The 12,971-nt window shown below is 36.9% G+C and overlaps 1 protein-coding gene and 2 long non-coding RNA genes across 9 annotated transcripts; 1 reads left to right on the plus strand and 2 right to left on the minus strand.

Annotated features, from left to right (window-relative positions):
- Window positions 1–3,021: 3,021 nt before the first annotated feature.
- LOC124294131 lies at window positions 3,022–6,227 on the minus strand. Its single transcript, XR_006904001.1, has 4 exons — window positions 6,086–6,227; window positions 5,377–5,674; window positions 3,655–3,767; window positions 3,022–3,162 (listed from the first exon to the last, which is right to left on the minus strand). It is a non-coding gene; the product is annotated as an uncharacterized LOC124294131 (long non-coding RNA).
- Window positions 6,228–6,780: 553 nt separating this feature from the next.
- LOC107223675 (putative lipoyltransferase 2, mitochondrial) lies at window positions 6,781–12,148 on the plus strand. Of its 7 annotated transcripts, none has more exons than XM_046738150.1 (7): window positions 6,781–7,068; window positions 7,174–7,253; window positions 8,196–8,314; window positions 8,400–8,624; window positions 9,665–9,809; window positions 10,256–10,357; window positions 10,875–11,069. In XM_046738150.1, exons 2-7 carry the CDS (start codon window positions 7,236–7,238, stop codon window positions 10,929–10,931), a joined length of 666 nt encoding a protein of 221 aa, XP_046594106.1. In that variant the 5' UTR covers window positions 6,781–7,068; window positions 7,174–7,235; the 3' UTR covers window positions 10,932–11,069. The 7 variants fall into 7 exon arrangements, with proteins under 7 accessions (XP_046594106.1, XP_015518925.2, XP_046594101.1 ...); XM_015663439.2 differs by having other exon boundaries at window positions 6,782–7,068; window positions 7,185–7,253; XM_046738145.1 differs by lacking the exons at window positions 8,196–8,314; window positions 8,400–8,624; window positions 9,665–9,809 and having other exon boundaries at window positions 6,802–7,068; window positions 10,875–12,148.
- Window positions 8,721–10,356, minus strand: LOC124294130. Its single transcript, XR_006904000.1, has 3 exons — window positions 10,245–10,356; window positions 9,454–9,941; window positions 8,721–9,058 (listed from the first exon to the last, which is right to left on the minus strand). It is a non-coding gene; the product is annotated as an uncharacterized LOC124294130 (long non-coding RNA).
- Window positions 12,149–12,971: the final 823 nt, after the last annotated feature.

Below are 12,971 nucleotides of genomic sequence, written 5' to 3' on the forward strand. Positions count from 1 at the left end.
GTCTTTTTTCTTTTTTTTTTTCTTTCTTTTTCTTTTGTTGCAGATTTCTTATCGTTGGCGCTCTAAACATAATTCCAAGGAGTTCGATTTGGTTGTCTTATTCACAGATTTGTAGACAATTGTTTTATGTAGAATTTGGGGTTTTCGTGTATGTGATGATGCAAACAATTCAAGGCATGAACAAAGCGCCGTACCAGAGGAATAACATCCGAACTGACTACGTCGAAAAACGGAATTAACTCGAACTGAAGACTCATTTGCATCAAAATATTTTTCATACATCAAAGTGTTCTCTGCTATTTCGACGATATATTATATATTTACGTATAATATTTTTGGAATGTAAGACCCGAATCGCAAGGAACACTTTGATGCATGAAAAATATCTCTGCAGATTTAAACTGAATTAAAAAACACGACTTTTAAGTTGGTGCAGTGCAACGTCCGTATTGCGCGGCAAAGGGTCAGTTTTTTTCTTATACATAAATCTCTGTGTAAGTTTTCAGTAGGAAGTTATTTGTGTAATAACAGTTCAAACATCTATGTATAATACAAGTATTTAAAATCTACCACAAGTAGTTTTACGATTCAATCGTTCCGGAAGTTAATCTAATTCTAGAGCGTGACGGTCTAGATTTATACGGACAAGGCTACACTGTTAAATGAATGCAGTCGTAGCCGCGGTTCTACTTTTATACTTGAAGTGTTAGAAGCTGTTCATATGACCAGAACTTTTAATTATTATATCTATGATTATCTAGAGAAATTGGCACGTTTTTTACATGGACACTGTATTTTATATTTAACATGACTTGCGTATGGTTGCGTATAGTTCATGTAAAATGTTGGTCGAACGAATAAATTATTTGCCAAAAGTTGTTGAAATAAATATCTCTTGCAATTGAAAATTTTTTCCAACGATTCGGTATAAGTAAAAAGTGATTAAGAGACCTCAAAAACTTTGAAATTATAGCTGGAACAGTAAAAACGCTTGATAAGCGCATCGGAAAGTCCAAAGAGCAAAGAATTTGACCATTAGATTAAATAGTTGAAATATGAAATCGGCTGCAAAATGAGCGTTCCGCAGCGTTGTGAACGTCATTTGCACAGTCGCGATTTTATCTCCGTGCTTATTCTCGGAGTCAGAAGGCATAAAAAAAAACGGGATTGCATAATTTTGCAAGCAACCCGAAATTCATGTATACTGATTTCGAACAGCGTTCGCGAAGCGACGCGCAAAGGAATGATCGATCAATTTGAAAGAAATTAATATGTAAAGTGACTGGAGGTGTCTCACAAATCTGCAGAAAGACAATCCGCATGTGCCTCTTTGTTATTCAGACACGGGTTGTTTTTCTAAGATTGCACGAAATCAAAAATTAGGTGAGATGAGGAAAAATATCACTGATACAATAAATAGCTAAAACAGAATATATATAGTTAGTACAGTAAATAGCTTAAACAGAGAAATACACGATTGGCATATTCGGTTTGGAATCGTTTCCAATGCGCAATGAAAATGCAGCATTTCATCTCAGAAACAGAAAACGTATCAAGTCGACGCACAAAAGGCAGCGATGTCGAACTTTGAAACTTTGGTAATTACGGTTGAAAAGCAATTTGAAAATAGATCCTTTACGTTCTCATTGTGAATGAAGTTCGCGAAATCGACGCGCAAAAAGGCGCGATCGATTGATTCGGAAAGAGACACAACTTAAAGTAATTGGACTTGTCGCATAATCCTGTCGAAAGAAAATCCGCATCCGCGTCCTTACGATTCCGACACACTGCGATACGGATTCTTTTTCTCAGATACGAAATCAAGTCCGGGCAGGGGGTTGGGGGAGGATGAACAGCATGCATTGTCTGGCGTGACGGTCGGCGGTCCTCTTCGACGCGGCGTCTTCGAGCTCAGCATCTCTTCTCATCTAGCGCACCACGAAACGCGTAGATGATTCAGAGCGTTCAGCCCATTCAGGCGATTACAGAAATGGATTCGGAGGAACTAACAAAGTCAAGACGAAGAGAGAACACTCGAATTACAACATCTTCAAAAGTTACAGTGACTGAGCAAAAATTCTGCAGTCGCCTGACGCTGTGGAATGTACAAAAGTTAGTTATTTTCGATACATCGCGACCTTCCTACCCTCGCCTGATTTCCTGTATCTTCGAACCACCCGACGGAGATGTTGAAAAAAAAACATAGAAAAAAAGAACAGAAAAACAATCACACTCAGAATCATAAACAACCGATCCCATTGCATTCCCCTCTCTACCTGCCCGATTCAATACCTATATACGAGCTAACGATTGTCACACTCTTTCCAACACAATCATTCTTCTCCAATCGCCTCGTGGTTGTGTGTGTGACTTACTTGTTCGTCGTGTACCTGTAGGGAGGAATCCGTTCGTGTACCGCCACCCGCCAGCTACTCTTACACTGAGTAGTTTTGCGATTGCTGGAGGGCTCGTGGTACACAAACGACAAGAAAATAAAACGGGTTAGACATCCTGTATGATGCTCAACAGCATCTTTCTAAGCGAGCTAAATCTGCATTTGGTCAATTCGCGCTGGCTGATGTAAAACGGAAAGTAACTCGAGTAAAAGCATGCAATTGAACTGCGTTAACTTGTACCAGACTTTAGGAGTTAAATTGAATACAGAATCGTTGACAAATAAACAAACCTCAGGCAAATCCACCGCTTAAACGACAATACCTCGAATAATTTGAAAAGTCGATAGAATTTTGTTCTCGCAAATGTCGAGTAAGCGAGGTTTCCCTGTCGCGATGCTCGTTCCACTATAAGCAGCGGGTAATGGATCTCACAATACTTGAACGTGGCTCAAAATGATTACAATGATATGATTCGATTGGTAAATAAGCTCCGCTGCCTTGGCGAACGAGCCTATCCGTATAGCTAAGCGAACATTTTGTGTAACAATTGTTACCGTCACGCCACCTGACAAAGGGACACCAGGGAGGAGAACACCAATAACCCAAATGCATGCGACTCACCGACTTTGCGAAGTATTTCAGTAGTTACTTGGATGACTGCTTGCAAGCTATGGTGCAGTATACCCAACAAATTCCAACAGTCTTCAAATTTGTCAACGCCATGTCTTTTCTTGTGCCCATTGCCTCCAGGCTTCTCATAGTTCAACTGAAAAATGAATCATATTCATCACTCAATTCATCTATGTAAGTTCATTCAATAGGAATCGGCACGGTATAAACAAATTGTCAATTTTTCATTATTTCTTCTAACAGATATATTGTTGGTATTACACATTTGAACGTAAATCGATGTGTATCTTTTGTTCGAAACGAAACTTGAGGATAAAAATTTCTCTTATGTCGAGTATATTTTCGCATCATCTTATTAAACAGATTCAGGATTGTAGCATGCTTGTTACGCAGAAATTTAAGAAAATACACAAATTAAATCACACAGACAATTTGCATTTTATGTGAGCACACGCTGCTGCGTGTATGAACGAAAATTTTATTTGACGAATGAATAGTCTGCAGAGTTTAGAAATAAAGGACAGAAACACGGGTAACTATGCAGAATTTAACATCAGATGTGGTTTAAAACAAAATTAGTCGATGATGAAAAAATGGCTAGACAGTGAGAATCATATCGATAGCGTACCTGTTTTTCCTCATGAAGAAGTAGTCGGGGCAGATTCGACGTTCGTTCTGTACGCTCGTCCAATGAAGGAACGTAATTGAGTCCATGACTGATGATATAACCGCAATTGATTTCTGTAAGTTGATATAATATTTTGTTAGTGGATTCAATCTCTATCATCAATGGATACACCGCATTGAAAGAATCACCACAAATTTAAACAAAATTATAATGATATGCGAGGAATAAATAATGTGCGATCGCATTTTCTTTCAGATAAACAGTACGTCGTAATTTCAGATTGCATTATGCAACGAGATATGAGAAGGTACAGAAAACTAGCTCGAGGTAGCCGAAAAAATAAAACAATAGATCGCGAATCAACTGTCCTAAAATTCCGTAAGAAAACTAAACCTGTAGCCTCGTTCGAAGAAAATTGCACAATCTACAACACAGGTGAACACAGACGTCAAAACTATTCGACTCGATGATAATCGCGATTCGTAATAACAAGAGACTAACGTTCTTTTTTTTCACTCACGTATGCGAATTGCAACGAATATTTACCATTTGTCATGTTGTCATCGATAATTCATCACTAGATTACTTCGTAGATCGTAACAAATTTCATCATGCAAGTAAATATTCGATTAAAATTGACTCAAATGTGGCTGCGAGCTCTCTGCTGCGAGTAGAAACCTGAGCGAATTTGAAGACTCGCGTAGCAATCTGTTCGTTTCGAGAACTTGGTGACTGCTGACGCTAACAATCGAGAAAAGTCGAAACATTTGAATGTTGAACCAATCGGAGGCTTCTGATTGGCAGAAATTTAACCTGCCATGTGTAGTGTTTTTTTCTCTCGACTTCCTGCTCAAACCAGGAGCAGCCATATTGAGGGGAAAAAAAATGAAAATCACAACATTTTCCACATTTTCGTTGAAATATCGGAATGACGAATTAAACGACAGATAACAGGACGAGACGATTTGTTGTCGGCTAAATCCGAACGATAAATTGAACTGCCGTTAATTTGGTCAATCAAGCTTAGTCGACTAGAAAATTATCTCTGCATTTTGCTATTTTCCGACCACATGTCAAAACGGCATTGTAACTATCTTGCAAACAGTGTTTCTAATGCAATTTTCGACACTCACCGAACGCTCGGAGCTAATAATCACGGCTAACTCTGAACGAAATAAGTTCGTAGCTAAATCTGACTGTGATAGTATGTTACGTGAGGTAGATTCGATCGTACAAAATTGATCGAACCGAGTCTAGTTAACCCCTGACAAACAAGGAGGATAAAATTTCTCTCCCAAAAATCTTGTACTCTTGGAGTAGGCCGCAAGGATTGAACCCCTTCAACGTTCATTTTTATTTGTTTAGTTCAACTTAATTACCTTAATAATACAATTATTTTATACGGAATTCTTTGAACTTTAAGTTAAAAAAAAAATCGCGCTAGTTTTATCAGAAGCTGAGGCATTTGAAATTAATCTCCACTGGGTATTTTTCACACTCATTGCCACAAGAGGTAAACGATTTGGATGTCTGTTTTTCAGGGGTTAGCAAATGCACCAGCCCGTGCAATATCGTGTCCATAGAAGACCATTTAGAACTCCAGCTAGCTAATCAGGCCTGTTTTGCCCCGTAAAAAGTTGCAGTCAGACTCCAGTATTGCTCGCGAATCGAATTTTCCGTCAGGTTTGATACGATTTGAGAAGCAAAGAGCACCAAACGTACCTTGTAGCAGTGATCGACTCTTCTCGACACCAATCTTTCTATTCTTCGGGCTCCGTAATTTTCGAGGTTCGCTGAGTAACCATTGAATGCGATCCGCGTATTGAATTTAAGGGTAGAGCTCGGTCAGTGCGATCGAGGACGAAGACTGCAATCCTCGCCCGGCGCTGTCCTAATTTCTTGAACTTTTTGGGAGCGGATCACACCACCGACTAGCAACAGCGTCGAGGTTCCGTCACTTGTTTCATTTCGCGCTAAACAATTGCGCATCACGTGACGGTCGCTTACGATTAGCAGTGCCCTGTGTTTACAAACTTGCTCGGTTATATCACGCTAGGTAACTTCTGTGCCAACATATCCCTAGCCTACTTTCAACGAGCTTGAAAAGCCCGAATGATGACCAAACAAATTATCCGAATACGTAAACTTTCGAATTATCAGATTTAATTTTGTTGAATTTTGAAATGGCTGAAATTATAATAGTAGAAATTGCGAAAGCCGAACGAATCAAGAAATGAAAAAAAATATTTCCCATTGATATCATTTTTGCAATTATGCAAAAAAAAAAAGTTAGGAAAGATTTTAAGATCACCGAATGAAACGTAGATATGAAACGGATGTAAGGCTAACATGTTATTTTGGTACTAAATAAATTAAAAATTACTTTTAATTTACTCTATGGCATGCAAAAAGTATGATTACATTTTTTTACCTGTTAATTAATGACAAATAGTAATAAATATAATTGAGAATTCCTTCAGCCATTGAGGCGGTACAGCGAGTCGACATAGGAGTACGGAATAGTAAATCTTTGTGAGTATAATGAAGATCAAAGACATGGTCTTCGTTAGGACGCTGCGTACCGAGCTGAAGCCGTAATTAGAATGACGAAGAAACCGCTGCAGCGCGCTGTGGTCTGCTAGGGCAGGTCCTGACCATTGCACGATCAAAAGCGTGGCGAGCACCCGTCATGTGGGGTAAACAATAAGGCAAGCGGTGCCTCCCCCACCAGTCATCGATTAGAGTGTGAGGTAAATAAATAAGGTGTGCTCTAAACGGAGATGCGTAGTACCAAAGTCACGTGATAAGCCCCCACATGACGTCACGACAATTATAGTTAAATGTAATGACGTCATGTGGGGGCACATTCTCAATGGCCGAAGCGGCAGTGGATGCGCAAAAACACACCTTATGAACTTACATTTTATTATTACAGCTTCAGCTCGTTACTCAGATCGCGCAGTCTATCTCTAATCTCTATGAAGTCTATAATTACGGAGCATGGGACGCCACAGTGGGGTAACACACAGTAATTCTGGCGGCCTCGAAATGTCGCCGACCGCTAGTGGCGCTGATAGTCAAGTGGCTCGTACAGCCAATCGGGCTCACGCTTCAGCGCCACATAATGTATGTACACACGAGCGACTACGATGGTGACATTACGTGTGGTATACTCACACCACGCATTATGTGATCACATTTTCGTAGTGGTACAGCTGCGAGTTTCCGGGGGGTGGACGCCGTTACTAGGTCAACAACCTGTTGGTCTTCGTCGGCGGCGTGCTGCCAGTTGTTTCGTGAGACTTCTTTCGAATGGTGAGCCGGTGAGTTGAGTTTAGATCTCAGTTAGCAATTATTGAAATGGAGTATCGCGGTGCGACGGCAAAAATTCCATCTGAGAACATTCTCACAAAGGTATGATAACAAAATTTACTATAATATAGGTTATGTGATTACTAATGTTCATTCTTGGCTAACGAATATTTTCATTCAACGTTTACGTGTTCATTGTACAACTAGAATATTTCCAGAGTACACTTATCAAGAACAATGAAATCCAGCTTCGACGATCACCCCGAATCATGGGAGCAGCCGCGAAGGTACATGAATTTACTTTTCTAATATTTTTTAATTTTACTTCTCTATTGTTTTTCCTTCGTTTCGTATTTTGTGGAATGAGTTTATACCCAGAGTTCAAGTCGGTTAAGAGCTGTGGTTGGGTTAGGAGCGGAGATCTTGCAATGTCAATATCTAATTCAACCTTAACTCTGTTTAAATTTTCAGTGCAAATTCAGTTGTATTGCATTCACTCTGCTTTTTGTAGCTTTGCTACTTTACTTTGGTGTTTCAAGAGCCTTTCATTTTGCGAAACATTAGAAAGACTACCACAGCTGAAGAAAATTAATTTTTTCTATTCCCAGAAACAATGCGATTGTTATTCCAGTCATATTTTTTATATCAGAAGTTCAATTTCATTGCATTTAGTTGTTGAAAATAAGTAATTTGTTTATGTTTTTGTGGAGTTAAATGGAGTTAAATAACACATGTATCTCTTTGAAAATCCAGAAAAAGAGAACATCTCATATGACCAATGAAGGATGCCAAATTGAAATATAGCTAGACATGCCACTGTATTTTTTTAGTAGTACAGTCATTAAAAAAAATTGATACATAGTTTGAAGTCAGTGACTTTTACCCATTAGGTGAAATGAGATGACTTCCACATGTAATGATGTTTAGACTAAGTGATATTTCAAGTCAATTTACTACAATCAATGTAAACTTACATTTATATTTTACACGCAGTTTTGAATAACTTTATGTGTACCGTTTCAAAATACTTTCTTGCTTGTGAACATGATTCATTTCCAAGACTAGCAAGAGTATAGTTGATTTCTTATTCTTGCTGATTTAGAAATTAACAACTAGGAAAAAAAAACTTGTTCTATATTTGGTTTCTTCAAAAATGATATTCTACATCTAGTTTGTAAATCCTCTGAATTTGCTTAAATAATGTCAAATACAAAGTTTTTGTTTATCAGGAAAACAACAAAACCGAAGTAGTTAAACCGGTGCTCGAGTTGTCAGAAATCCTATTTGAGGGCAAAATCAATTACGCTGACACGTTTGGTGATTGTGCGATGGCCTGCGATGAAGTACTGTAAGAGCTTGGTTCTAATTTGCCTGAAATTTTTTTACAGTCTACATTGCAAACTGAAATTAAAATTTTCATTTTTGTTATTCAGGCAACTCGTTCAGAAGAAAACTGATATAATCGTTCCGATAGGGTTTGACCTTGAATGGCCATTTAGTTTCCAAACAGGAAGTGGAAAAACAGCTTTGATACAAATCTGTATGGATTATAAAATCTGCCATCTTCTGCATGTCTATGAATTGAGAAAATTACCAGCTGCTCTTATCGAGCTGCTGATTCATCCAAAAGTTAGACTCGTTGGAGTCAATATAAAAAAGTAAGCTCACAATATTAAATGTGATTTCCCTGTATAAATTGAAGATAGGAGTTTGATTATTAAGAGAACAGAATTATGTGCTGGGAAGCAGAGTGCATTCAAAAATTACTAATTACAACGATGTTGCAGATTTGCTAAATTTAATGAAATTCAAAAATCTCTATATTTAATCTCGTATTTGATGCATATTAACAGAAACCATACATGTTTCGCAATATTTGATGAGTCTTGAAGGGACAAACATGTCCCTTTAGTTTCTCAGGTGATGTAGTTGTATCAAAACTTCTGGAAAACTAAAATAGAGAAAAAGAGGAGCATCTTACATTAAATTATTTGATTATTAATCATGTAGAGGTACATTTTCTAATCCGATCACTAATGATACACGTGGCTATATGCGCCATCTGGCTCGTCCTCTGAATGTGCCGTTTCGTCTGTAATAAAGATTTGTAACGAATTTTATCGCAGATTCTTTTGCATTTTTTTTGAATTATTACAAATACGATCGTGTTGAAAATAGACTCAATACACTGTTTTAGGGGTAATAAAGATGAGTCATGTACCTTAAGTTTCAATCGATAAAGCTTGATCGCAAACTCAACTGTACTTAATATTAAATTCTGTTAAATAGTTCTTACAGGATAAATGAGTCTTGGTAATTCAGTTTAGTGGCAATTAGTGCACTGATCTATCTGTATAAATACTTTTATGGAGCACTGGTAACAATATAAGTTATAAATCCAATGTGAACAATCAAAACTTGATGCACATGATACATCGGTAAATTTTATAATGATCGATGAAAAACCATAACTAGTATACTTAGTACATTTATAAGAGTAGCAGATTTGTTCTCTCAGTCTTTCCACTTTTTAATTGCTTCCTTCTTGTTGAAAAGTTCATTCTTAAATAGTCAGATGAGCAATACATGTCATATCTTGGCAACAGAGTATTTAAGACATTATTGTTTTATGAAATCTGTTTTCATTAACTGTATTTGGTGCAATAGAAAACGTAGCCAAATAACGTTTTTTTTTTAGTGACGTATGGAAACTTGGTAGAGATTTCAAAGAATTCCCATCTCAAAAGGTTGTTGAAAATAATTGCATTGATTGTGGTACATTTGCAAATGCAACACTAAATCGATCGTGTCGATGGAGTATGGCAAATCTCACAGTTTATGTGGTGAGTTAATTTTATGTTAAGATTACTAGGAAATTAAATGGGTAATACACTTGCGGATACTCTTGTCTTCATAATCAAACGGCAGTAATCGAACTCTTACAAAACCCAGTTGGCATCATTAAATCGATGTATCTGAAACAATTAATTGCAATGCAGTGCAACTTAGCTTTCATTTATATAGTGAAACTCAATGGGTTGAAATTCGTAACGTTAATATAACAATTCATTTTTCAGAAAAGTCGTTATTTCAAATTTTAGAATTACTTAAATCTCGTTGAACCTGAATAAACCAAAGTATGTTCATATTTTGGAAACTCTATTATTTTAAAATTACAAAATAGTGGTTGTTTTTCAATGTTTCCTTACATTAACGTTAAAAACTTCAAACTCGTGAGACTTGAACTAACTGATGCTTAGTGTGTGCGTTTTTTTTACCTCAATATTAGCTTCAAAAAGAAATTTCCAAAGATCCTAAAGTACGACGCAGTAAGTGGCACATTCAACCTCTCAGCGATGCTCAAAAATCCTACGCTGCCACTGATGCCTATGTAAGTATAACGGAAATGTTTGATTACAGAAAACTGAAATATCAGATAACCTTGAAGTTTGTAGTTTTAATGTTTCAAATATATACCAACGGATACAAAGTTGTGCGAAATCTGTGGAAAATATATCTAATTGCTCTGATCTGGGCCTTCCCATGACCTGGTTGCCGACTTTTGAAATTTTTCATTTTTTCAATTTGATTTTATATGATAATTTAATATTGTAATTTTTGATGAATGAAAAATATCCCAAAACTTATAGGTTTTCATCTCAATTCATGTTCACTTACAAAGTTCCAAAGATTGCATAAAATTGAATAATAATCAATCATAACTCCTGGTAAAGAAAAGAGACCAACAAAAAACAAGTTCGTGTATTTTCAGTGAATATTTGGGCAGTAACTTTTTATTGTATTGCAGGCCAACCCCTTTGCAATACTGCAAGTCCAATTTCATCAATTTGCTCTAACGTATCTGCTGACTGTGCGAGTTTTTAAATCAGTGGGTTCTTTTGTTTTAGGTATCTTTGCTGCTTTACAACACATTGCAAGATAAAGCAAATGAAAATGCATCATAAGTAACAAAGGGGAACATTCAAGGAATAAATTGGTCCTAAAAACGATCGTCATAATAATACTTTCGAGTTTTCAAGTAAGATAAACAAATTTTTTAATAATAGTTATGAGCAATAGAATCGTGAAGGTCCTTCGGGCCGGAAGATTGGATTATGGAGCAGCCCTTAGTCTGCAGAAGAACTTAGCTGATTTGCATTACGGTAATAAAGAGTTAGTAATGGAGACACAGAATACTTTGGTCTTACTGGAGCACAATCCGGTCTATACCATCGGAATACGGAGGAACGATTACTCTGAAGAAGAAGAAAAAAAGTTGACAAAACTTGGCGCCCAATTTTTTAAAACTAATCGTGGTGGGCTGATTACTTTTCATGGACCTGGGCAACTCATTGCATACCCCATCCTGAATCTGAAGCAATTCGCACAAGCAAGTATAAGATGGTATGTGAATGAGATAGAAGAAATGATAATACGATTATGCGCGGAATTCGGTATCAAAGGTGAAACCTCGCCCGATACAGGAGTATGGGTGAATAATAACAAAATTTGTGCTATCGGAATTCACGGAAGCCGATACATAACGACTCATGGACTCGCTTTGAACTGCAACACCGATTTGAAGTGGTTTGAGCATATTGTGCCTTGCGGTATCAAGGGGAAGGGCGTCACAAGCATAAGTAAAGAATTAAAACAGGATATTACAATTGACGATGTAATTCCCGTGTTGTGTAATGCGTTCAAAGACCAATTCGAATGTGCCCTGATTGATTATCCGCTTAACAAAGCATCGAATTTACTAAGAACTGCTGTTAATTCGACATATCGGTAAATCAAATAGAAAGTCACATGAATATGCACCAAATTGCTATTAGGTCTCATAATTATGGGAAATATCAAGTTAAAGCTAGCGGCCAAAATTAACGGACAAATATGCTAACGTTGGGTAAAATAATGCATCGAAACCTGGGAAACAGAACTATGTCAAATATTATGGAATAGTAATACTCTTATAAGATTATAGATATGAAATTTTATAATATTGTAAAATTCAAAACAAGCTGAGTGTATTCTAGTTACTAGCCTCAGCGCCGTATTAAAAATATTATTAGAGATCATTTCTCAAAAAACAAATTGTAAATAGATACAACATGTGATCTTAATGGTCAAGTACCAATTACATGTATTAATATTGGCGAAATAAAGCAGTTTTATCATTCAACTTGAGAAGAAAAGTATATTATAAGTTGACCACGGATGCCAACTGCAATATTCATGTATTGATACGTAATGGACTTCGCAATTAATTAACGTATTAATTATTTAATTATTTTTTTTGCCGATCAATCGATTTAAACACATCCTATTCATAACCAATCTAGTGTTATAATTATAATGGAAAATAGTATATTGTGTTACAAGTGCGGAAAGAGGGCTATTTCTGACGACTATAAGAAGGCGAGTGCTGCAATTTCACGAGTACTGGTGTGAATGCAGTATAAGCCGAAGCGAGCGTTGTAATCACACGAGTCAGATATCGACACACGTTATTTAATCCAAGACCTATGAATGAAAGTTTGATTTGCAACGAAGATGCCACTGACATCATGTAAAATTGCGGTGAGAAACTACGCTCAATGACACAGTGCATAAAATTGAGTTGAAAAGTGCGCACGTGCTAGAAAAAGCTCAGCTGTAGTGTGTAAAATAAAGTATTCCAATTGTGTGCATGCGACAAGTTTGTTTCACCGTACTGTTTGGAAATGCGGCAATTTACTTACGGTTTACATGCTTCGAAAATGCAAATTTGAATTGTTTTTTCCTACTGAAATAAGGTGAAAATGTACATTCAAATCATAAAAATGATGTACGAATAAAATGAATAAATACCATATAACATGAATTAGCAATGCTGAAGCTAACCAATATTTGATAACTAATTGGCCGAGTTATTACATGTAGAGGAAATTGTTGCGTCGCGAATATCGCCTTCATCATCTCGTGGCGTAGCATATTTGAATTACGCGCTGGCTAAATATTATTCT

The sequence above is a fragment of the Neodiprion lecontei genome, chromosome 4 (assembly GCF_021901455.1).
Source record: "Neodiprion lecontei isolate iyNeoLeco1 chromosome 4, iyNeoLeco1.1, whole genome shotgun sequence".
Classification (NCBI taxonomy): Eukaryota; Metazoa; Arthropoda; class Insecta; order Hymenoptera; family Diprionidae; genus Neodiprion; species Neodiprion lecontei.